Genomic DNA, 26,466 nt, shown 5'->3' with positions numbered 1-26,466 from the left:
AATCCCACTGCAAAGCCCTTCCCCTAGTATACATCTTGCATAAGAATGCGCTAGGTCTGGGACACCTACTATGTCTACCATCAGTCGCACCACCAACAACTTTTGGGTATGCCCTGTTGTAAAAAGTAATTTGGGGGTGGGAAGATGGTGCTAACTGCCTCTGTTTCCTAAAATAGAGGCGTGTCACCACCATTGAGGGGGAGGGACATGTCCAGGATCTAGATCAGAGGACGGAGATTTCCTGGTCTCTTTGCATCACCTGCCCATTGGTCACACAGCTGAGCGATGATGTCACAGATGATCCGATGCTGGGTCCTAGGACGCAGCACAATTCAGTAAGGCAATGAGTAGGTTTGACTCCCCCTGCTGCATTGTCATATTAGGCCTATCACTGCTGCTTCCAACCATCTGAATCAGGCCCCTTGTACACTTCCTTTCAGTTCCGCTTGCGCAGGATACTCTGAGTTGGGGAAGGGCAGCAAGTATATATACCTTGTGTGCGTACAGCTCTGCCTGATGCCTCAACTTCTGCTCCATCTCCAGCTGATTCAACATGTCGGTACATTCCCGGGAAACTGCGAGTGACACTGAGCATAATATATATTTTAGAATAGAAACAGATATTCTTATTATTATTGGTATTATCATTTATTAACCACTGTTGGGCTGAATCAAAGTTGGAAGCACATGTTAAAGCTGCCCCACTTGCAGGGCACTATGCTTTAGATTACGCAGATGGAGCAGAGCAAAGTATTATAACTGTGCCCTGCAGTATTTCCTGTATTCCACATCTGGCTGTGGAGTTCATCACGTTTCTCAGATGGATATTCCGCAAAATTTCCAGATACCGGGGTGAATGTACTAAGCCTTGGACAGAGATACATACCAAGCTCCTACAGTAACTGTCATTTTTCAGCCTATAGCATGACAGGATTGGCCAGTGCTTTAGGCTTAGTACATCGACCTTAAAGGTCAGAATGATGCAGCAAAAGCAAAGTTCAAAGGTGGCATCACCAGAACTGCAGGACTCTGCAAAGCAGCCCGTGACGCACCAACTTTGCTTATCTTCATCCCTCAGACTAGGTCAGGCCTGGCCAACCTGTGGCTCTCCAGATGTTGTCAAACTACAAATCCCATCATGCCTTGCCACAGTTTTGCTATAAGGGAGTGTTAAAACTGTGGCAAGGCATGCTGGGATTTGTAGTTTCAGAACATCTGGAGAGCCACAGGTTGGCCTGTCCTGGACTAGGCGGTGCTGGTTACACTGCACTATAATATGCGCCAGTTGAACGTTTTGCACTGAAGAGGTAAGCATTTGGCGCTAGTCCCGGAGATCACTCACCTCTGTTTAACTTTAAAAACTTTCTTTCATTCTTCTCAAGTTTCAGAGACAGGATTTTCCTGTTCAGCCGCTGATCTTCTATCTGAATGAAAACATAAAGTAATCGAACCACTCGCTTTATCAGAGCGGCGACAGATACCGGGGAGAGGAGCAGTGGGGGATTTGGGGCAGAAGAATTTCTTAATCATTTCAGCAAATTAAGACGCATCTCACCTCAACTTGAATCTTGCATAGTCTCTTAGGCGCTCGCAGCAGGAAGGGGGGGCATGCAGGAGGCGTGCTGGGGGTGGCTTCCTGCCTTCTGGGGACGGGTAGCTGACTGTTTTGCTAGTCAACCAGAATTAGGGCCTATATGTATTGCTGCGTCTAGGACCAGCCTCCATACAGATGCGTTGTATGGATCGCATATGCAATGCGATCTGGGGGGCATTTACCGCCTAAGATCACATTGCAATATGCAATCCTTTCAGTAGTACGTATGTCCCTGCAGGGTGACAGGAGCAGCACTAGGCCGCAGGGGCCCTGGTGCACTGACCTGCTGCACCAATGGTAGTTCCGCCTCCTGTGGGAATGTTTAGGCACTAGGGAGAGGGTTAGGCTGCAGGAGGGGAGTTATTGGTAGGCTGTGGGGTGAAGGTGAAGGTTCGGCTGTGGAGTGGAGGTAAGGATTAGGATGTGGTGAGAAGATTGTAGTTTATATAAAGATCATTTATGTGCATTAGCTAGATAAGTTAGTATCTCTTTAAGGGCCAGATTCTCTAAGCTTCAAAAGTGATAAAATGGAGAGTGATAAACAGCCAGCCAATCAGCTCAGGTAGGAGCTGATTGGCTGGCTGTTTATCACTCTCCATTTTATTACTTTTAAAGCTTAGAGAATCTGGCCCTTTGAATCTTGCAGTAGAGGGCAACATGTGACCAGGAAGTAAGGAGATAGAGGAGAAGGACCAGGAGAAGGAGAGCAAGCATGTGTGGATGATGTACTCACGCAAGTATCACTTATAAACAAAGGGATGTCAAGATACAACAAAGATTATGGATAAGCACCAGGGATAAGGTTGGGGATAGGCTGTAGGAGGTAAGGTCATGTATAGAGGAATGTTTATGGTTAGGCTGCTGGTGAAGTTTGGGTTACACTTATGCTGGGCAGGAGGTTAGGCATAGGCAGTGGCATGACAACAAACTCAATGCCCCCCCCCCCCCCACCACCAGAAATGCTCCCCCCCCCCCCCCTCCCCTCTTATGGTACCTGCTCATTGTCACAGGGGTTCTTCACTGCCACCTAGTCTGTAGGTCCCGTTGCTCTGCTCCCATTAAAAATGTCCCTCCCAAAATGGATGATGCCTCCTCTAGCATCCTTAATAACTGTCTCCTGTGAGGAGAAGGCCATTTTGGAAGGGACATTTTCAATGGGGGCAGAGTGATAGGACCCCAGACAAGTAGATCTGCAGGTCCTGGCAGCAGCACCACTGTTCGCTCCAGCTGACTGCAGACACCCTTCCCACTCTTGAGACATCCACAGCAGCACTGTCACTCAACAGAAGAGATGAGTACCACACACCTCAGTTGCAAAGTAATAGCTTTCGCTTCGTTTGCCTACATTTTATCATGTTAACTTTTCAGTCATCCATGTTTCTGTGTCATCCATGTTGGTATACTCATGTTGACTCTATGGTTGGGGTGTGGACTTGTGCCCATGAGGTAGGGAATTACATTTTTGGGTATCTCCATGTGTCACAACCCTTTTTTAAATACCCTACTCATTGACCTATTTGATCCTGCATACGTGCAGTGAGATTTGTAACTATATGAAGCTAATTGTACTATATATAAAATAACCAGCATTGCAATTAAAAAGATTTATGTAGTGTGCAGTCACACATCAATTCCCTTGTGACCAAACACTACATAGATCTGCTCAGCTGCAATGCTGAAAATTTTAGCATAAAGTATACGGTGAGCTTAGAGTAGTTAGAATGCTTTAGCTTTCTATGCAGTGTTAAATAGCTTATGAATAAAGTGTCTGACTGCAATGACTACAGGCAGTGAGTTCAAATCCCAGGTAAGTCCGTATCCAGAAATGTAATAAAGGACAGCGTGACTGAATAACGCAAAGCTCTCAAGGTAAGTTCATGAATGGGGAGGGGATAAGGAGACAGGGGCAGTCAGAACATGCTGGGCTTCAAAGAGGAGGGAAGCTACCAGTGAAAGTAATTAAAACAAAGGTACTTATGTAGTTTCATGGCGGCAGGCCACGCTACGTTTTCAGCGTAGGCTAAGCAATGTTGTCAGCGTAGCCCAATGGCGGCCTAGCGTAGTCAGCGTAGTGTCCCCGAGGCAGCCCTGCGTAGTCAGCGTAGTGTACCCGCAGCAGCCTTGCGTGGTCAGCGTAGTGTCCCCGTCAGGCAGCGTAGTCACCGTACTGTCCCTGGGAGCTGCAGCTCTGTCCCCGGCATCCCTGGCAAGCCTAGTGAGTGCCTCTCACACAGCGCCAGTAACCGCCAGATCCCCTGCGCTAGCGGAGAGGCGATCATGTGGGCACCGGCGGAGAGGCGCTCATTCTTGTGCGTCTCAGTAATTCTTGCGGCAGGGTACGGCAACCCTGCCTGTGTCCGCTTCAGGGAGACTGACAGGGTTAGGGATCCGGTAGCGCATGCGTCTCCTGCACAAAGGGGGGGGGGGGGGGGCGGTGTGCAAGTGCGTCTCATGCACAATAAAGGACGCATTTGCCAGTGCTTCATGTTACATACTGGCAAATGCCTCCATTTGAAACCCCCACTATCCACGCTAGCCCGAAGTGTGGCGAGCTCCACGAGGGGACACAATACGCATCCTCACGACCTGTTCATACCCCCACCATCCACGTCGGCGTGGAGTTGATATTATTAAAACGAGCTGGAAGCGTGGCGAGCGGACGCAGATTACATGATGTGTATTCCATGTCCCCTCACGGGGCTCGCCACGCTTCGGGCTCGGTGGCTTACTGCACTCGCCACACTGTATAAATTCAACTCCACACCGACGTGGATAGTGGGGGTATGAACAGATCGGGAGGACACATACTGCGTCCCCATGCGGGGCTCGCTGCGCTCGCCACGATTGGGCCAGATGTGGATAGTGGGGGTGCATAACGCTGACTAACTACGTAAGCTCTGGCTAGCCGGGAACACTACGCTGATACTGACAGGGACGCTGACTAGGCTGACTACGCTGGCTGCGGGAACACTACGCTGATACTGTCAGGGACGCTGACTAGGCTGACTACGCTGGCTGCGGGAACACTACGCTGATACTGTCAGGGACGCTGACTAGGCTGACTACGCTGGCTGCGGGAACACTACGCTGATACTGTCAGGGACGCTACGCTGACTACGCTGGCTGCGGGAACACTACGCTGATACTGTCAGGGACGCTGACTAGGCTGACTACGCTGGCTGCGGGAACACTACGCTGATACTGTCAGGGACGCTACGCTGACTACGCTGGCTGCGGAAACACTACGCTGATACTGACAGGGACGCTGACTAGGCTGACTACACTGGCTGCGGGAACACTACGCTGATTCTGACAGGCACGCTACACTGACTACGTAACTGCCGCTGTGAAACTACACAAGTACCAAAACAGATAATTAACAAGGCCTGCCAACAACACCCACTACCCTGCACCACTGTGTGTGGTGGCACATTCTGTACCACCCTAGTTACAGCCCTGGCAGAATCTAATAATACCATCTTATTTCTCTGTGGATTTTACCTCCTCCTGTAACATTAATATCTGATGTTCTAGCTCTTCCTGTTCCTCTGTGATCTCTCGTTTTTCTTCCATCAGTGTCCTGATCGTTTCCTGCAGATCTTGAAATAAAAATACTACTGTAAGGACTGTACCCTTGAAAACTATTGCAAAATAAATATGACAGATTGAGAGTTGAATTTCAGTTGGTTTTGTTGACCCAATAAGGCCAATGATGAGTCTCACACACATCCATACCTCCCAACTTTATGAACTCAGCTGGAGGATGTCTCCAAAATGTGGGGGTGTGGCCTGTCGGAAAGAGGGCGTGGCCTGCAAACCACTTAATTCCATGAGGCCACACCCCGTTTTGCTGATGTGGGGGCATGGCCAGAGGCTCTGTGAGCTTCTAGCCATGCCCCCAGCCTCTATGGCTGTGGGAATAGATGCTGTGCATAAAACAGGGGACTCCCATATCGGTTGAGGACAATGTAGAAGCTAGGGAGAGAACTTGCCGAGGCCTAGAATAGATACAGAGGTGTGAGAGGTGCAGGAGATATTGCCGGCGACATTGATGGTCTGAGAGATAGGAATGGATCTCCGAAACAAAGTCTGGAGAGAACAAGGTCAATGCATTGTCCATCACACAAAGTAGATGAAGTCCACTGGGAGAGATTGAATGAGGCCGAGTGAGGCGGTCAGAGAGTGTAGCTTGGCGGTAAAGAATGAGGATGATGAAACCGGTCAGAGCGAGGGTACGGATGACACATGATGGATACAGGACATGGATTGAGTGGAAGCTTATTTACAGCATTCTGAAGGTGACGGGGAGCCAGTGATACGTGCCCACACAATGCGTGCAGGCGACTATTCGTATGCTGGACAAACGGACTCCTCCCATTCTGTAGCTCGTTACCTGCAATCTGTCTGTTGTACTCCGTGGAGGTATCTGTGATCAAGTCAGAAGGTTTCAGCTCATCTGTAGCTACCAGCTGTATTTCCTGTTGGAGCTTGTGTAGCGCTGACATCATTCTGGGCCTAGACAACTTCTGGTTCTTCTCGTCAACCTACAACAGAACATTGCAGTGCTAGGTACGGCCCGTACCGTACGGGCGGAGGTGTTATCACAATAAGGGATCTTATTAAATGTGATTTTGACATTCAAAGTAAAATATAGAAAATACACATAAATATAACACCCCCTCCCCCTTACACACATACACAGACACGCACAGACACACACGCACACAAACCAGTTGGCGTATTTATAATGGGTGTAATTTGTGTGGTGCACAGGGGCCCCTGAGTCCTAGGGGGGCCCCACACTAAACACACACTGCACCCATTCTTTAATACTTAACCTCTGCACATGGGCGTCCTCCTCTCTTCAAGTGCTCATGGCCATGACACACACACACAATCCCCCCTCGGCCCGAAACTTACCAGCACATCTGGGCAGACCAAGGGGACCCGATAATGCGATTTGCACTGAATTGGGTCTTTATAGTGCCGCCCGGCCAGCTACGCAATGATCTCCGCTAAGTGCCTCATCTTGCTTGGCCACGCACTGTGCGATGATCGGGCTGCCCCCTCTCAGAGGAGAAGAGAGCAGTGGAGGCCTCTATGGTACGCGGTGCTCCTAGTGACTTACAGTAGGAGGCAGAGCAGTGGAGGCCTCTATGGTACGCAGTGCTCCTAGTGACATACAGTAGGAGGCAGAGCAGTGGAGGCCTCTATGGTACGCAGTGCTCTTAGTGACTTACAGTAGGAGGCAGAGCAGTGTTCATGTCTCTGTGTATATGACATTCTCCTTATTAATATATGAAGCTCTGCTCCTCATATTGACTTAAGAAAAGTAGATCAGTAATCATTTGTTTTACATCTGTGCATGCGTTCCTGCTAGCAATTGGAGAACCACATAGCATGAAGATCCATGCTGTTCCAATTGCATTCCTGGGGGTGGCTTTCATCAATGGGCATGTCAGCAGGCATGTCGGGGGGTGTCGGTGTTAGAGATTGCATCAGAAGATGCCGTTTCACTCATACTGGCGGCCATGCGCACATGGTTTTGCCGTGTAAATGATTGCTGGTAAAAAAAAAAAAGTCAGAGTTTGGCCAACATCCCGAACCTTTGGCAAACTCATACTGCATTACATCCAATCACAAATGTCTATATCTATGATATTACCCCATTATCCCATACACGCTAACAGTGCTCCTCACATTGACCTTAACAGTAACTTGCCTTTCAATTATTTTCTATTTTTGTACTTAATATTTCATGATCTTGAATTTTATTTTCTCTCATGTTCCCCATTGATTTGCTCTCCTATTGTCCATCTGATCCACTCTCTTTGTATTTTGTTGAATTTGTATATTTCTCTCTACTTAAATGGTTTTGTCTTTGTCCCTTCCATTTCTCACGGTGTGAGCGGTCTATAGCGCGTTTCGCCAAGCACAAAGCAATAAGTTCCCACACGGAACCCGAGGCAATGTGGGAGAGGTCACATGTTCCTCAAAATTCCACCTCAATTTTCATCTCTGAAAACCAGGACTGTCCTACAAAACTGGGAACAGTTAGCAGGTATGCAGTGGCAAACGCAGGATTTCTAGTGGGGGGTTTTCAAATGCAGTCCACATTCTCCCACTATGCAGAACATTGGAGCAAGTGAGTCAATGAAGGAGTGGTAGAAGAACCTAGTGCAGGGGTTCCCAATCTTTTTTTAATCAAGGCACCCCTAGAGTATCAGAATTTGTTCACGGCACCCCTAGGCCAATTTTTTTTTAAATTAAATTATGTTTATATGTGATTCTTCGTGTCAGTTATGTGGTAAATGGCAGGGTTTGCTTCTGTTTGTACACATGTTATGACTGGCAGCCACCAGCACTGTTTTTTCTCATAAATAATTAACCATTAATAATTTTAGTTGGTCCTGGACCACCAACCCAGGGCACCCCTGCAAGTGTCCTGAGGCACCCCAGGGAGCCACGGCACACAGTTTGGGAACCACTGACCTAGTGTGTTAACATTGGCCTTTTTATATACACTGAATACTGTATGGAATATAGTAATAATATTTATCACTAAATTTCCTATAGCATAGGCTGTATAAATAATTTAAATAATATAAATATGTGGTCAGGAAAAGGTTGGACGTACCATAATAAATACACAAATATAATAGAACCAGTACTGCATTTTCTAAGCTCACATTCTCCCACCTCATGGGAAGGTTTCTGTCTCTTATTCCTGGTAACTACTTTCTGGTCCAGTGCACTGATTGAGGACTCAATCCCCACACACAGCTAACTTGGTAGAGGTTGCTACCACTGGGCATGTGGAGTATCTCAGCCCTGTAACTTACACTGCATGATGTTGCTGCAGCTCAAGTAATCCTATTATAAACCAGTGCTATTGGTGTTACATTTTGAGCAAATTGCCAAATGGAGAGGGGTTTCCGCACAACTGTAACCCCCCCCCCCCCGCGTTTGCCTATGGTATACCTAGAAAACACTCCATATATTCTGTCTAATCCCATTGCGCTGCTGAACAGTCAGCAGTGATTGGCAGCATGGCAGGCACTTGTCTAGGAAATAAGGAAGCAGGAAGAGTTCTCTTCCAGCGACCACAAAGTGAGCTTTGTGACTGGTCGCGTCAGATGTGACCATGTCAGGGAAAGCCCAGCCTGGTACAGTCACATGTGATGCGATCAAGCCAGGCAAGTGGTTAAAATGTCAGAAGTGCGGAACCCTGTAGAAATATTGGTATTCAATGCAGTTTCACTTAGACATGCAGCTTTGTCTAAGGTAAAAGTGAACGCAAATTGCTGAAACATCCAGAAACAAAGTCATTTTATGTCACATACCTGAGCAGCATAAAGCTCTGCCTGCTCCCTGCGTGGTCTCTCAGCGTAACACTTGGCTTCCAGTACGGTGAGTTGTTCCAGCAGCTGCTGTGATACTGTGGGAAGAACAGCCAGGAGTTAGGCTGCGGTGACGGTCACTGCGCTCCCTCCCTTCTGGTCAGTGGTGCAGGAAAAGAAAGCCATGAGATGGGAGTTCTAATGAAGATGTGATGTTGCTATGGGCAACCAATCAGAATCTATTTCTTATTTATTTAGCACCCTCTAGAAGATAGTAGACAGGCTACCAATCAGAATCTACTTCCTAAACATCCATTCGTAGCCTTGGGTCCGGGGACCGTTGAATGATTTGGAATGAGCGCTCACACTAAGACCATATCAGGTCTCTTCGTTCTGCGTGTTGCCTGTATGGGAACAGGGTGGGCAGTTGATATCCGGTGATGTCAACTGCCCAACCCCGGCAGCCGCCTCACTGCTGGATTACCATGGGAAGGTCCAGTGTTTTCATGGGAACACCCATGAAACGCTGGGCGTTCCCATGGGCGCGTCCCCTCGCCACCGCCCCACGCCCCCCACCTCGCACCGAATGGGATGGCGAACTTACAGTTTAGCCACTGGAACATGGCAACTCTGCTGCAGAGAGGAGGGGCCACACAGAGTATGACTACAGGCCCCCTTCTCCCTTAAACCACCCATGCATGTGAGATGCCCATTCACTGGTGAAAGTCTGGAACTTGCCACCCATGAACTGCATGACACTGTAAGTACATAGCTTGTGCGGTCTGCCATGTACCGGAAAGTGTCTTTCCATTTTATTGATGACTTGAGGTCAGTCCCTGGAGAGAGAAGACCAGCCACATAGGACAGCATAAGACAGCCGTTCTCAGAGGTCATCCTTGTGTCTATCACACACTGCTGACACCTACATCAACGCCTTTAGGTTCTGCCGATGCTATCTTCATGTAACACGGCTTCTCCCTAATTTATGAGGGCAATTTTGGCTGTGTTGCATCCCTGGGTCCAAAGGCTGGGTGCATGGCCAGCAACTTAGGGATGGAAATCGTTTGGGAGAGAACAAGATGGTTCTGCTCCATCGATGGCACAGCATATCCAAATAGTTTTTTCTTCTTTTGAATGTGCAGGGGCACGGAGCATAGCTCCACCCCCGGCACCCATGAAGCCCAGCCCCCAGGTTCTGATTTTTGGCCCATGGGCCAGCCAGTCAAAGAAAATAGATGACCACCCTCAGTGCCACAGACCTACTTTCTGCTATCCCGGGAAGTTGTCTCTCAGAGTCTTCTCCGTGATCATCCTCATCCTGGGAAAGGAGAAAAGGCTACGGTTAAACACCACCAAAAAGGAACAATCAGGTTACTGTAAGCTGGGTACACATGATCGACGCGCACGACATATGGGGCACAACATCTAGTGTGTACCTGCTATGTCGCTCTCCCGAGCATCATCAACATCCTCCGTCAGAACGAAGCATGCCCACCACCAGCTCTCTGTCGTTGGGTCCCATCGTAGGCGATGTTGCGCTGGATACACATCTTATAGTTTGTTCAAGGCTAGTGCACAGTAGCACTGCATGCACCACCAGCCTCATGGTCGTGGCATTGCCACAAAGTCACGCTACCTTCCTCCAAGGCCACGCCCCCCCTTTCCAGTGGTGCTTGGCGGAGCTGCGCACTGGTGTCCCGCCGGGTGAAGTAGAAATGTTGGGAGGTATGGCATAACGGAGTTATGCTATTAGCGGGGGTGAAGGGCAGTTTTAGAAACAGTCGGTGACTGGGTGCATGGGGAGCTGTGGGCCCCCAGATCAGCCCGGGCCCCTTAGTAGCTGCTCCCTCAGTAATGACATCACTGCTGGTTGGAATTTTTCTACCTCCACTCTGTCATTCTTCGAGACAGTACGTCTGCCCCTAAATCTGGTTTATGTGTCGCTTTATGCAAACTATGGGGGGGATGCACTAACATCCACCGCCCCACTTCGCTGGGTCAACTGATAACCAGACTCTTAGGTGGAAATTATAAAAATATGACTTCGATTTCACATTGTTGTTGTTATGGGAAACCAATCAGAATCTACTTCTTATTTATTTAGCAGCCTCTAGAAAATAATAGATAGTGGGGGGGAAATTTACTAAGATGAATTCGTGAAAAAAAATCATATTTTCGTACGAAAATACTATTTTTTTTGGCGTATTCTTATTTTTGGCATTTACTATGGCAAAAATACAAATTTTCGTATTCGTATTGATGGGACATTCGTATTTGTATTTACATATACGAATGACTACACCATCGAATGAATACGACAGAAATCACCAATCAAAAGAAAGTCACCATTCGAGAAAGTCGGCTCCTGATTGGCCGCTAGGCAGCCAATAGAATCATTCGGAGGAGAGGCGCGGAAGATGAAACATCTGCGTCTCTCCTCAGTCCATCTTTGGTACAGGCCGGAACAGTCCGGTGTTTGTTATTTTCTGAAGACCAGGACTACGTCGGACAGAAGAGGACAGATCTTCGCAGGAGGACCTTGGTAAGTTGGCTTTCCTTCCACAGGTACCCCTATGGATTTCTTCAGATCCTGGACCCCAGACTTTGCAGCCCTGGAGTCCGGGAACCAAGGCCCCGGACCCCGAACTCTGAAGCCCCGGACCCAGGAACCAAGGCACCGGACCCTGGACCATGGAGGCCCGGACCCAGGAGCACCGGACCCAGGGACCTACCGACAGGATCAAGATAGGTAAGTATCAGTATGTGTGGGCTTTGGATGTATTAAAATTTTATTTTTCATGTGTCAGTGTGTGTGTTTATTTTACTATTTTTCATACTGTGGAACTACAAGTGCCAGCGGGCCCTTTAATTCCCCGCATGCTAGGACTTGTGGTTCTCCAAGTCCCAGCTTGCGAGGGAGGCTTGCTGGGACTCATAGTTCCACAGTATTAAACAATAGTTAATTCTTTTTTAATTACACTGAATCAGCCCGGTGACCACCGCTCCAGGGTCACCGGGGACAGCACCAGGCTTCAGCTTTTGGCCTGGGGCTAGTTCTTAAAATACGGGGGACCCCTAGTCATTTTGTTCCCCGTATTTTGGGAACCGGCCCCGGACCTGGAGCCTGGGGCTGGTTTTAAAAAAATCGGGGAACCCCTATTTGCCGGGTTTCCTGATTTTTTAAATACCAGCCCCGGCTCTTTCAGCCTGGTGCTGGTTACGGCTGTGGGGGGGACCGCACACTGTTTTTTATTGATTTATTTATTTATTTTTCTAGGTTTTTTTTTACACATTGCAGCCTGCACGGATCTGAGTGATCCATGCAGACTGCCTGTACGAATTCGTATCAGCGGCCATATATACGGCCGCTAATACGAATTAATGCGACATCGGAGGGTTACAAAGCAGTCGTATTTGACTGCTTTGTAAATTCCCCTCCGGAACACGACTTTGCATACGACTGAAACAGCCGTATGCAGTCGTATTAATTCATATTAAGAATACGAAATTTCGTATTCTTAGTAAATTTCCCCCAGTATCTGATTGGTTTCCCATAGCAACATCCCATAGGAAATAAAACTCCCATCTTAGTAAATTTGCCCATTAGTATCCTGGGAATATAATAAGGAAGCACTGCAGCATGTCCGCATAGGTTTTATAGGACCTGGGAAATTAGCAAATGCCCCAAGCTCCAAATAACCAAAGCTTTATGGAGTTTGGTTCCTGATACCTAGCACTAGCTTTAGATGCCATTACTCACTGTAGCCATAAAAGTGGAGGATTTCTCACTTCCCGCCGACTCGCTTAATTTTAGCCCCTCCGCCACTTGCTAGTGTGGGTCAGGAAACCTGAAAAAAGCCTTCTGGGAGACTAGGCAAGAACAGGGTTGCCGACTTTCTTATTCTCTTCTCCGTGAGAAGCCCGGAGTGGAGAGATTCAGTAGCCGCTCAGGGGGCGAGGCTTAAGCGTGACATCACTAAGCCCCGCCCCCATGCTGGTAAACCAGCGAATTCAGGGATCTCCGTGGAGGGGGCGGTGCTAAAATGATGTGATTGTGTCGTTTTAGCTCCGCCCCCTCCTCTGAGACCCGAGGATTGCGGCATTTTAATGCCGCGATCCGGGGGACAGCGGGGGTCCCCCCTGAATCCGGGAGGGTTGCCCACCCTTCCGGGGGGCCGGGAGGGGGCCCCGATTTTCAGGAGACTCCCGGAAATTCCGGGAGGGTCGGCAACCCTGGGCAAGAACAGTATGCATCAGATAGTAGGCAGCCATATTGTAGCCTGAGTGACGTATTGGAAAGCAGCTAGGAACCAGTGACATCATATTTTATTTATCTGTGCTCTGCTATGATAGCGTATTGTAGCGCAGTAGTACCTCGCTCATGCTGTCTGAGGTGTCTGTATCACTGGATAGCTGATGGTCTGTGTCGCTGCAGAGTTGGAGAGCTGTCGGACAGACACAAAAGTAATTACATTGTTAAGCATTAGGCTCCGCCCCGTCCGCCTCCCACAGGACACTGACACATAGCGTTGCCTCCTCCCCTGCCCTGGTGCTGCTGTCCTCCATGGGCCCGAGAAGCATATGATGAGCTCCACCAATCAGAGCTCAGCACAAGCCTCTCAGCCTCTGACCTCTTGTGCAAAGTCTCATGGGACTTAGTCAACCCCTAGTAATGCACAGCACACTTGTGCAGTCAGTGTGCCTTGGCTCCCGATGCTCAGCACCATTAATCATTTTCATATTGGCAGATAGGTGACGCTCAGAGGCGTAGCTACCATAAGGCAGCCACCGCGGCTGCTTGGGGGAGCAAGCACCAGCGGGGCGCCCCCAGTGCCCGGGCATTCTGGTCAGACCCCCCCTTACCCCTCCGCATGCCGCCGCCACCGCATTCAGTCCGGCACCGGCACCGCAGATAGCCTCCGGGCTCCGTCTCCTGCAGTAATGAAAAATGTCACGACAAAATGGCTGCCCCCTAATAGCAGACAGTTTTTACGGATGCTAGAGGAGGCCGCCGCCTCCTCTAACATCCCTAAAAAAACTGTCTGCTGGAGACGGAGCCAGGAGGCTATCTGCGGAACCGGACTGAATGCGGGGCCGGCGGCGGCGGCATGCGGAGGGGTAAGGTAATTTTTTGGCGGGGGGGCGCCACAATATTAGTTACGCCTCTGGTGACGCTGCAGCACTACCCCACTCCCATGCACAAAACCTTTAGTTAAAAAACAACAACATGCCAACCTCAGGGATCCCTAGATAGAGGGGGGCCCAGGGGTACTGTGCCCCCCCCCACTCCTTAATCCGCCCTGAATATCCTATCGGTATAATGTATCTTCCTGCAGATGCATGGCCAGAGGCTCTGAATGAGGCTATCCCTGCAATCTGCTGTTCTGGTACCAAGGGGTCTGGACATGCATGTCTAGCGCTGACTCCTCTGACCGCACTGCCCTGCCAGCGATGTGGTAAGTAGCCCATAGGCTCCAATGGGCTACCACCATCTCAGAATGGCAGTAGCCCTGGGACCCGACGTGATGCTGCCTGTTGGGGATGAGTGGGGTTGGAGAGATCGCAGCAGGGATCGGAGGTACCTAATATTTACGGTTAACCCAAGTAACCAGTATTTTCGGGGAAGTAGCCACAAATATTGAATGATAAATGGGCCCCATAGACTGACTCACAGCAGAGACACAGACAGAGATACACATATACAATGACATACAACAGTGGCACACACGGGTGCCCACACACTACAAAGATCTGGACAAAAGATTTCCGGCAAGCGCACATCTTTACCAAAGATTTTTCTTAAGATCCCGTGTGCGTTCCTATGGATCTTTTGTTAAATCTTCTGATCTTTCATGCAGCGCGTAATGCTGGGTACACACCAGGACGACAAGGGCCCGATCCCCTCAATCTAGATCCAATTCAGACCTATTGGATGTAGATTGTGTGGTGATTGGGCCCTTTTCTGTCCTGGTGTGGACCTATACCGATCCGATGCGTGGTTCCACGGGTCGGTCGGTTGTTCTTCAGATCCTATCTGCTGCAGGAAGGATCTGAAGAACGACCATACTCCCGGGTGCGGGTCGCCATCAGATCAGACCCGCTCAAGGTGCACATCGTGAGCGGGTCGTGCACCCCTTGTCATCGTGAGCGGGTCGGAAGAAACACTGATGACCCGCTCATGATGTGCATCGTGAGCGGGTGGTCCTGGTGTGTACCCCACATAAGATCAAAAGATTTAGCAAAAGATCCACGGGAGCGCGCATCGGACCAAAATCGGCCGATTTCTGACCTCTAGGTCACTAGGAGACCCTAGCGCTGCACCAGGGTATACTACACCAGGGTATACTACACCAGGGTATAATGCACTGGGGTATACTGCACAAGGGTATACTGCACCAGGGTATATACTGCACCAAGGTGTAATGCACCGGGGTATACTGCACCAGGGTATACTGCACCAGGGTATAATGCACTGGGGTATACTGCACAAGGGTATACTGCACCAGGGTATATACTGCACCAAAGTATAATGCACCGGGGTATACTGCACAAGGGTATACTGCACCAGGGTATACTGCACCAGGGTATATACTGCACCAGGGTATACTGCACCAGGGTATACTGCACCAAGGTATAATGCACCGGGGTATATTGCACCAGGGTATACTGCACCAGGGTATACTGCACCAGGGTATATACTGCACCAGGGTATGCTTCACCGGGGTATACTGCACCAGGGTATATGCACCAGGGTATATACTTTACCAGGGTATACTGCACCAGGGTATACTGCAACGGGGTATACTGCACCAGGGTATATACTGCACCAGGGTAAAATGCAGCAGGGTATATATTGCACCAGGGTATATACTTTACCAGGGTATACTGCACCAGGGTATAATGCACAGGGGTATACTGCACCGGGGTATACTGCACCAGGGTATATACTGCACCAGGGTATATACTTTACCAGGGTATACTGCACCAGGGTATACTGCACAAAAGTATACTGCACTGGGGTATACTGCACCAGGGTATATTCTGCACCAGGGTATACTGCACCGGGGTATACTGCACCAGGGTATATACTACACCAAGGTATAATGCACCGGGGTATACTGCACCAGGGTATATACTGCACCAAGGTATAATGCACCGGAATATACTGCACCAGGGTATATTGCAATGGGGTATAATGCAGCAGGGTATATACTGCACCAGGGTATATACTTTACCAGGGTATACTGCACCAGGGTATATACTGCACCAGGGTATACTGCACCAGGGTATATATTGCACCAGGATCCAGATTGATTCAATTGAGCCCTAATCGTTCTGGTGTGTACCCCTCCTTACACATATACTAGGGGCGTATAAGGACAGTGGGGTCGAAAAGCCCATAGTCTCTGACCTCTAGGTCACTAGGAGACCCTAGCACTGCACCAGGGTATACTACACCAGGGTATACTACACCAGGGTATAATGCACTGGGGTATACTGCACAAGGGTATACTACACCAGGGTATAATGCACCGGGGTATACTGCACCAGGGTATACTACACCAGGGTATAATGCACTGGGGTATACTGCACAAGGGTATACTGCACCAGGGTATATACTGCACCAAGGTATAATGCACCGGGGTATACTGCACAAGGGTATACTGCACCAGGGTATACTGCACCAGGGTATATACTGCACCAGGGTACACTGCACCAGGGTATACTGCACCAAGGTATAATGCACCGGGGTATACTGCACCAGGGTATACTGCACCAGGGTATACTGCACCAGGGTATATACTGCACCAGGGTATGCTTCACCGGGGTATACTGCACCAGGGTATATGCACCAGGGTATATACTTTACCAGGGTATACTGCACCAGGGTATACTGCAACGGGGTATACTGCACCAGGGTATATACTGCACCAGGGTAAAATGCAGCAGGGTATATATTGCACCAGGGTATATACTTTACCAGGGTATACTGCACCAGGGTATAATGCACAGGGGTATACTGCACCGGGGTATACTGCACCAGGGTATATACTGCACCAGGGTATATACTTTACCAGGGTATACTGCACAAAAGTATACTGCACTGGGGTATACTGCACCAGGGTATATTCTGCACCAGGGTATACTGCACCAGGGTATATACTGCACCGGGGTATACTGCACCAGGGTATATACTACACCAAGGTATAATGCACCGGGGTATACTGCACCAGGGTATATACTGCACCAAGGTATAATGCACCGGAATATACTGCACCAGGGTATATTGCAATGGGGTATAATGCAGCAGGGTAATACTGCACCAGGGTATATACTTTACCAGGGTATATACTGCACCAGGATCCAGATTGATGGAATTGAGCCCTAATCGTTCTGGTGTGTACCCCTCCTTACACATATACTAGGGGCGTATAAGGACAGTGGGGTCGAAAAGCCCATAGTCTCTGACCTCTAGGTCACTAGGAGACCCTAGCACTGCACCAGGGTATACTACACCAGGGTATACTACACCAGGGTATAATGCACTGGGGTATACTGCACAAGGGTATACTGCACCAGGGTATATACTGCACCAAGGTATAATGCACCGGGGTATACTGCACAAGGGTATAATGCATCGGGGTATACTGCACAAGGGTATACTGCACCAGGGTATATTCTGCACCAAGGTATAATGCACCGGGGTATACTGCACCAGAGTATACTGCACCAGGGTATATACTGCACCAGGGTATACTGCACCAGGGAATATACTACACCAGGGTATACTGCACCAGGGGTATACTGCACCAGGGTATATACTGCACCAGGGTATAAACTTTACCAGGGTATACTGCACCAGGGTATATACTGCACCAGGGTATACTGCACCAGGGTATATACTGCACCAGGGTATACTGCACCAGGGTATATACTATACTGTGCATGCATGTGCTTTCCCACTGTGCATGCACAACCCCTCCCCCCCCACACACATGCAGTAGCTACACCATTAGCGGGGGTGCATTGCGGAATATTGGAATATGTGACCTGGGGCTACTACAGTATGTGAATACATTTGTAGTGCTGATTACACAATATACCCCCCTCCCCCCCACCACCACCACCATATCACACTGACAATCCTGTTGAACACGTCTGAAAGCTCAGATTATCAGACACCACCACACACACAACAGGTGCACAGCCCAGGACCCTAGGTAGTGCTGCAGAGGGCGCTGAGGCTGCTGGTGCAGGAGAACATGATGCGTAACCACCAACACCCCAGTGGTGTAAGGTAGGAGAGTGTCACCTGGCATCTGGCAGAGGTCCTCTATGTCGGTCAGGGTCCTCTTCTCTCTGTGTGGTGGCACAGAGTCCTCCATGTCCTGCTAGATGAGATGCTCTAATGATGCAACCAGGAAGTTGGGAGGATCTCATGTTTATACCATTAGAGAAGTGAAACTCCAGCTGCCATCCCTCATACCGCTAGCGGAGCCTCATCACTTCTCCTGTCATGCCAGCTGCATCCAGGGCAGGGAGATGCTCTCCAACTTATACAGTGACATAAGGCCCTCATATACTTATGTGACTTCTCCAAGGGGAATTGCATACGATACACTAATTGACTTGTTTACCTGCGAAGTTCATATGACTTTACGGGGGATACTTTACTAAGGCACATCCCCCCCACATGTGTCCTACCTCCCAACTGTCACGATTACAGCGGGACAGTCCCGATTTTCGGGTCCTGTCTCGCTGTCCCACCCGCGGCAGGCATTGTCCCGCTGCGGGGGGTGGCAGTTGGGAGACCCCCCAATCTAATAGAATAGCATGCGCACAGCGTCTATTCTTGTATGAAAATGAGGTAGCGGCTAATTAGCATAAGCTGCGCCCTAATTTGCATATGCCACACCCCCTTTTCGTGTCCCTATTTCCCCAACACAGAAGTTGGGAGGTATGTGTCCGCAGCAGGAGAAATCATTGACATATAAGTCTATGCAACTTTATCCACTCTTTGCAAGTAAAGACAATATTATTGCACTATGGGCCTAATTCACATTGGCTCGTAATCAGCTAAATTCGCTGCTTACCGAGTACTGAAACGCACCCCCTGCCCCCCCTCGCTACCATGCAAGGGGATATACACAATCACACCCCCTCGCATGCAGCCAAAAGGCCCTCCCCGCAACAAATGGCTCGGGCCAAATTCGGATTGTGTGGCCACACCCCTTATGCAAATGTGTGCAGTATGTTGTGGCGGAAGGACATAGCTGCTGCTGACAGGTAAGTGGGGTTGGGGTGTGGGTGGTATTGGTGGACAGGTAACTAGTATCCGATTCCCCCTCGACGGCAGTGCCTGCAATAACATTATATTGCATGTGGTAATAATAACGACACTTTACGCAAGGAAATTTTTATTTGGAACATACAGAAACAATATTGTGCTTGATTTGTGACAATGACCACAGAGTAAATCCTATATTCCTCTATACCTCCCTCCTGTCACTGAGCGGTAAGCCGCCACCAGCCTGACCATACTGAGCACGGGCCTCAGGTTCCGCCACATCGCTGTCACCCCGCTGCTCCTTATAGACAGGTGTAATCAGGTAAGTACAACTAATACAGAAGTTTCCTGGCTGCAGAAGGTTAAATGTTTGAGTCGATTTCCCGACAGCTGGGTTTGGGAATTATTGAGGCGTCTGTAATCCGGTCCAGCCAGACACAACTCTTGTCTGGCACTGTGAGATGTGAGAAGAGGGACATTACATCTAGGCTTGTCCCATGGCCCCAAGGAGTACTCAAATCATTAACCCTTCCGTCTCCGGGATGGTGTCCGTCCACCAGCCAAATACAGATCTCACTTTTGGGTTTTCTTAAAATGTTAATAGTCAGACATCAGTATTGAAAAATAAATATTCACCAAGGCTGACGGATTGATTGCCTTATACAAAGCAGCTGCTGATACCGTTCACACAGGTATACGTAGAAGTTCCCATGTTTATTAACATTTGCTTCTATAGCACCAGCATATTCCATGGCACTTTAATAACTGGACCTTGCTAGAACACGAGATGTTGGACAGAGCAAAGCCAATTTAGAGTTGGTGTAAAATTGTGACTTTTGCATTCTGGTGAAGTAGGTCCAAACCCTGAGATTGCTGTGGCTTTAAAGTGAGTTGTAGTCGTCTAACTAGCCTACAGTGTGGAGCACAGAGCTGTCCACCACCAGCCTCTTGCACTGGACCCTGGGGCACTGTAATGCTGGGTACACATCCGAACGATCATGATCACGAGCAGATCGTGAGACGATCGTACGATGGTTGCGCGATCTGTTGGTGCACAAGATCTGCATACGATCCGATAACAGTCTGTATCCAGTTGAATGGATCTTTTAAAGATCTTGACTGCAGCAGGTAGGATCTCCAAAACAACCAGCGGGGACGTGCATCGGATTGGAATCGGATCTAAAACATGCCAAAATAAGCCCAATTTACATACAATCGGTTGAGATTGCATTGAAATTGGGAGAACCGAGGCCAAATCATTCTGGTGTGTACCCTACATAAGTCATAAACGGATCGGGAAGTGACTGACCTCTCTCTCCACACCCGTACCGCATTGACCTAGAACGTGCATGATCCTGACCGCAACGCAACCTATTGCCACAAGTTGTACACACAGGGCCTGATACTGACCAGGAACCTGGCAGACATTTAGGCGGGACATGTGGACTTCAGCATACTTCACTTGCGTGTGCACCGCTTCAGGTGTGTGAAAAGGGACTGAGGGGTAGATGGATGTAGCAGTGATAAGGGAGGAGAAGTGAACCAGAGGAGAAGTGGCGGATGACAACCAACCAGCACTGAAGTAACATCTATAACTTGCATACTATAAAATCATACAGAGCAGCTGATTGGTTGCCATGAGCCACTTCTCCTCTAGATCACTTCTCCTTCCTTCATACATCTCCCCCCTGAATTTGTTGGCGCATATGGATTGATTCGTCCATCGATGGAGCTCATGTCCTTAAAATGGGCATTTCTGGGTTTCACCTAGAATGGTGACCATGTCACTGCAAATAAATGTTCCGTCCTGTGGATGAGTAAGCCGTGAAGTAACATGTCATGCAGGGATTAGGAGGGACGCTTGTATCAGAAGATGGCTGGACTTTCACATTAGCATAAGGAAGTGAATAGACCTAGGCAGCTAGTCGGAAAAGCGGATGCACCACCATCAGGCTATTAATTATATTTATGACGTGGAATAAAGGAACTTACGTCTGTCACTAAGGCAGACCCTCTACATGTGACCAGGTGGCTTTGTGTATTAGCAAGGCTGAGTTGAAGTCTCCTCTAAAATTGTATCTCAAATGTCTGCTCCTGATACCTCTACCTATATACCCGTGAATGTTGTTTTACATAAACTATTTCAGCTTTATTTGTAGGTGTAATGGGTCCAACGAGAGATGTCAGATATTGGGAGAATTAGTGTTTGGAGGAGGAGGCAGCGCCTGCCTGTGCCCTGGACTCTCGGGGGTAAAACTCGGCCAACATGCTCTCCGGGATACGTTTCAGTAGCTCCTTGGGGAAAATACGCAGCAGCTGCCACCCAATGTCCAATGACTCAAATATTGTTCGGTTCTCATATGCTCCTGGGGAGAAATGAGGATGCACAGTGGTTAGTATTGACCAATGGAGGAACCATTTATTGCGCAGACTTCTAAGTGGCCAGCAGTTGTCTCACGATTGCAAAGTGCTTGCTATCAGCTTGGGCTGAAGGCTACTTAGGATGAACAACACAGGCCCTGATGGACATTGTGGGTGTGACTCTAGCGGTAGATGAAGAATGTGGCTCCAGGAGACTCATAGTCTCATAGACCACAATGCAACATATATCTAAGTCCACCACTGGCGACATTAAAATATATGTAACCATCCACTGTACTAAAACCACCTACTGTACTTTACCCATACACTCTACTGTAATGATCCTATCTACTGTAACCATTAACTATATTGTAACCATCTACTGTACTCCAACCATCTACTGTACTCTACCCATCGACTGTACTCTACCCATCTACTGTACTCTACCCATCCACTGTACTCTACCCATCCACTGTACTCCACCCATCTACTGTACTGTAACCATCCACTGTACTGTAACCATCCACTGAACTCCAACCATCCACTGTACTCTACCAATCCACTGTACTCTACCCATCCACTGTACTCTACCCATCCACTGTACTCTACCCATACACTGTAGAAAGACAGGGAAAATAGAAGGGGCGGGGGTGTGTGCCTATATGTAAATAATAACTTAACATCATGTGAGAAAAATATGAGCACAGACCTGGAAGACGACAACTCGGAGACAGTGTGGGCAGAGATAACCGACAATAATAAGAAACCAAAAAACAAATTTATAATAGGGGTATGCTATAGACCACCAAATATAAATGAAAGGGAAGAGTCTCTTCTTTTAAACCAAATCAAACAAGCATCAAATCAGGGTCAGGTATTAATTATGGGGGATTTTAATTTACCCGACATTGATTGGGAAAACGAAACAGGTAAATCAGCAAGAAGCAATGGGTTCTTAAGCTTACTTAAAGACCAGTTTATTACACAAACGGTAGAAACTCCAACACGGGATGAGGCGCTCTTGGACTTAGTATTAACAAATAACACAGACTTAGTTTCAAACACAAAAGTAATTGAACAATTAGGGAATAGTGATCACAATATGGTTTCACTGGAAATCAACTTCAGTAAATTACATCAAAAAGGATCTGCAAAAATACTAAACTTCAGAAAAGCGAACTTTGAATTATTCAGGGAAGCCCTAACAGGAATTGGGTGGGAAACGGTTATGGAGGGAAAAAATGCAGAGGAAATGTGGGATACTCTAAAAAAGGTGCTTGATTCACTAACTATTGAATACATTCCTAAAGTAACTAAAGGTAAATTCAACAAAAAAAAGCCACCATGGTTGGACAAAGAAGTAAGGTCAGCTATCAACAATAAAACCAGAGCCTTTAAATTCTATAAAAATAACTTGAATGAGGAGGCGTTCGCAAAATACAAAGAATCAAACAAAACTTGTAAAGGGGTAATCAAAGCAGCTAAAATATTATATGAAGAGTGCATAGCCACTGAAAGCAAAACCAACCCAAAGAAGTTTTTTAAATACATAAATAGTAAACGTTTAATTAAGGAAAACATAGGCCCACTAACTGATACCAGTGGAAAAAGTGTTAATGAGGACAAGGGAAAAGCAAAACTGTTAAATGAGTTCTTCTCATCAGTATTTACTAAGGGAGAGCAGACTGTGGAACGAACATTTACCACAAGCGGGACAAATAAGCCAGATCTCATTGTGGATTTCACGCCGAAGGAAATAATACTGAGGCTAAGCAAACTCAAAACAAATAAGTCACCAGGGCCAGATGGGATTCATCCGAGGGTATTAATGGAATTAAGGGATGAACTAGCTACCCCCCTACATTATATCTTTAGCAAGTCACTATCGTCAGGTATAGTACCAAAAGATTGGAGAATAGCAGAGGTAGTGCCAATATTCAAAAAAGGAAAAAAGGAAGATCCCGCTAATTACAGACCCGTTAGTTTAACATCAATTGTGGGTAAACTATTTGAAGGATTTTTAAGGGATGGTATCCAGGAATATTTAGATCATCACCGTCTACTCAGTACTAACCAACATGGGTTCGTGAAAAATCGTTCATGCCAAACTAATCTACTAGGGTTCTATGAAGAGGTTAGCAAAAACCTCGATAATGGAAATGCTGTAGATGTGATTTTCCTAGATTTCGCTAAAGCATTTGATACTGTCCCACACAAGAGATTGATTAATAAAATGGAGAACCTAGGATTGGGTGAAAATATCTGCAGATGGGTAGGGAATTGGCTATGTAATAGAGAACAAAGAGTGGTTGTGAATGGTGCTGTATCAGATATGATACCGGTACTAAGTGGAGTGCCCCAGGGTTCGGTTTTGGGGCCCATTTTGTTTAACATTTTTATTAACGATATTGGGATAGGGTTACTCAGCAATGTATCCATCTTTGCGGACGATACAAAACTTAGCAAAGTCATCAAATCACCAGAAGATGTCACCATGCTTCAAAATGATCTTGCAATTCTAGATGAGTGGGCAAAAAAATGGAAGATGAGGTTCAACGTAGATAAATGTAAGGTTATGCACCTTGGGAGACACAACCAGTGTGCAAGTTACAACCTTAGCAGAGAGGAACTGGGTAATTCCATACTTGAAAAGGATCTAGGAGTCCAAATAGACAGCAATCTAGGATGTAGTGCCCATTGTAATGTAGCTACAAAAAAGGCCAACAAAATTCTGGCATGTATTAAGAGGGGAATGGAAACTAGGGACTCAAGGGTAATTATGCCACTGTATAAAGCATTGGTGAGACCTCACCTAGAGTACGGAGTACAGTTCTGGGCCCCACACTATAAAAAGGACATCATAGAATTAGAAAAAGTCCAAAGGCGAGCAACAAAGCTTATTAGGGGAATGGAGAATTTAAGCTACGGGGAGAGATTAAGCAATTTGGGACTATTTACATTAGAAAAGAGACGTTTAAGGGGGGACATGCTCAACATGTACAAGTATATCAAGGGCCAATATAAGGAACTGTCACACACCCTATTTTCTACTAGAAAGGAATCTAGGACGCGAGGGCATGAGTATAGATTAGAAGAAAAAAGATTTCATTCAGCTAGTAGAAAGAATTTCTTTACGGTCAGAACAGTCAAACTCTGGAACTCTCTTCCCAGAGAGGTGGTAACGGCTGGCTCATTAAATGCGTTCAAGGCAAAGTTGGACAAACATTTACTGGAGAAAAACATCCATGGGTACAAATAAGAAATATAATTTGTCTGTAAAATACCAGAACCTACCAAATCAGCAATGGATATCTATACCAGGTTGAACTAGATGGACGCAAGTCTTTTTTCAGCCTTACCTACTATGTAACTATGTAACTATGTAACTGTACTGTAATCATCCTCTCTACTGTAACCATTACCTGTACTGTAGAGTACCGTCCCCAGTACTTACCCTGTGCAATAAACTGCTTCTCAAACTTCTGCAGGAACTCCAGGTACAGGAGGTCATCTGAGGACAAAGCTTCTTCTCCCACCACAGCCTTCATAGACTGGACATCCTTCCCGATAGCGTAACACGCATACTGACCAATCAGAGAAAGGCTTGGGTTAGCGGGACTGTGCTCATTGTTACTGTCTACCTTCAGAAATACTAAAATTATGAAAATCACACAGAACATTCCAGCAGATACAGTATCTGCCATAGGAGTTGGCTATATACCAATGTGTAAGGACATTCTGCGCAGTGCAGTATTATATATCCTTGTCAGTACAGGCGGTCAGGTACATTTACTAACACTGACTTAAAACCACCTATCAAAATTGAGCTTTTGTCTCTCCAAGTTCAAGTTAGACATTAAAAGCAAACTTCTGATTAGTTGCCCTCATAAAGAGCCCAAGTACTAATCTGACTCATTACCTGTCCATCAACAATGACGGCACAACATAACAGTAATATCAATGGAGTCTGTTTATCAATTGTAGTCTATAAACTTATACATAGCAGCTGATTGGCTGCCATGGGCTGGGTGACTTCTCCACTCTTTTCACTGCTTTATAAATAGACACGAGTGTCTGCTAAAACTGTGAAGGAGGATTGGGAACTCAGGTCTATGAGGAGGAACGGACTACTGTACAGGTCCTAGCAAAGATTCGCAGTCGGTCATAGATTATTCAGGAGACCAGGACTCAACATTCCTGGTCAGGGAACAAACTATTCCTTGACAATGACAGAAAGACGGGACAGTGGTGGGGACTCCTAATCCTCTCAGAGCAAACACCGAGCTGTCTGCTCCTCAGAAATGTTATAGTAACTATCAGTGCAACCAGCTGAGCTTCCTCCCAGGGCCAGGACAAAACAGGATCCATGTACGGCCTTCTCAGAGGAGACTTCCTCAGAACCGAGAGTAGGTCACTACTACCTTCACGCTGAGGAACTGAGAGAGGAACCACCACAGTCTTCTGAGGAACACAAGTTCCAGAATACCTGTATCATTTTATAAACGTCATCATGTTTGCGGGAACATAACAAGAGGTTAAAGCTACATTTTCATTCTCGTTGCTGCCATCTGTAGAATGTGTGATGATTGCCTGAAAATTTGCTGGAAATGATCCTGTCGTCCCCCCAGCTCAATGAGATAATCCCACCCCGCACTATGATATCTGATTTTACTATTCACTGCACGTTTAATGTATTATACTGGTTATATAACACTAGTTTCCCCAAATGGGACACGGTCATTTGGTCTACAGTATGTTGGTCGACAAGAATTGGGTTGACACCGTTAGGTCGACATAGGGATAGGTTGACATGGTTCTAGGTCGACAGGTCATTATGTGGACACATGCATTGAGTTGACAGTGTCTAGGTCGACAGTCAAAAG

General features: G+C 47.4%; 2 protein-coding genes across 2 annotated transcripts in view; both read right to left on the bottom strand.

The window, feature by feature from the left end:
• The window catches only part of LOC146025709 (shootin-1-like), a 33,744-nt gene extending 15,406 nt beyond the window's left edge, over window positions 1-18,338 (bottom strand). Inside the window, exons 1-8 of the mRNA XM_083155725.1 lie at window positions 18,248-18,338; window positions 13,309-13,379; window positions 10,198-10,252; window positions 8,938-9,032; window positions 5,988-6,138; window positions 5,096-5,193; window positions 1,343-1,424; window positions 493-587 (exon numbers count right to left, since the gene is read on the bottom strand). Coding sequence (XP_083011851.1) covers window positions 493-587; window positions 1,343-1,424; window positions 5,096-5,193; window positions 5,988-6,138; window positions 8,938-9,032; window positions 10,198-10,252; window positions 13,309-13,379; window positions 18,248-18,320 — 720 coding nt within the window. The 5' untranslated portion in view covers window positions 18,321-18,338. The remainder of the gene's footprint in view (window positions 1-492; window positions 588-1,342; window positions 1,425-5,095; window positions 5,194-5,987; window positions 6,139-8,937; window positions 9,033-10,197; window positions 10,253-13,308; window positions 13,380-18,247) is intronic.
• A 1,007-nt stretch (window positions 18,339-19,345) lies between these two features.
• ATP6V1B1 (ATPase H+ transporting V1 subunit B1) overlaps window positions 19,346-26,466 on the bottom strand; it is a 64,254-nt gene continuing 57,133 nt past the window's right edge. The window contains exons 13-14 of the mRNA XM_083185998.1: window positions 25,038-25,167; window positions 19,346-21,588 (exon numbers count right to left, since the gene is read on the bottom strand). Coding sequence (XP_083042124.1) covers window positions 21,422-21,588; window positions 25,038-25,167 — 297 coding nt within the window. The 3' untranslated portion in view covers window positions 19,346-21,421. The remainder of the gene's footprint in view (window positions 21,589-25,037; window positions 25,168-26,466) is intronic.

Source organism: Crinia signifera, chromosome 1, assembly GCF_055691185.1.
Source record: "Crinia signifera chromosome 1, ASM5569118v1, whole genome shotgun sequence".
NCBI lineage: Eukaryota > Metazoa > Chordata > Amphibia > Anura > Myobatrachidae > Crinia > Crinia signifera.
This window is presented reverse-complemented; position numbering and strand designations above follow the sequence as displayed.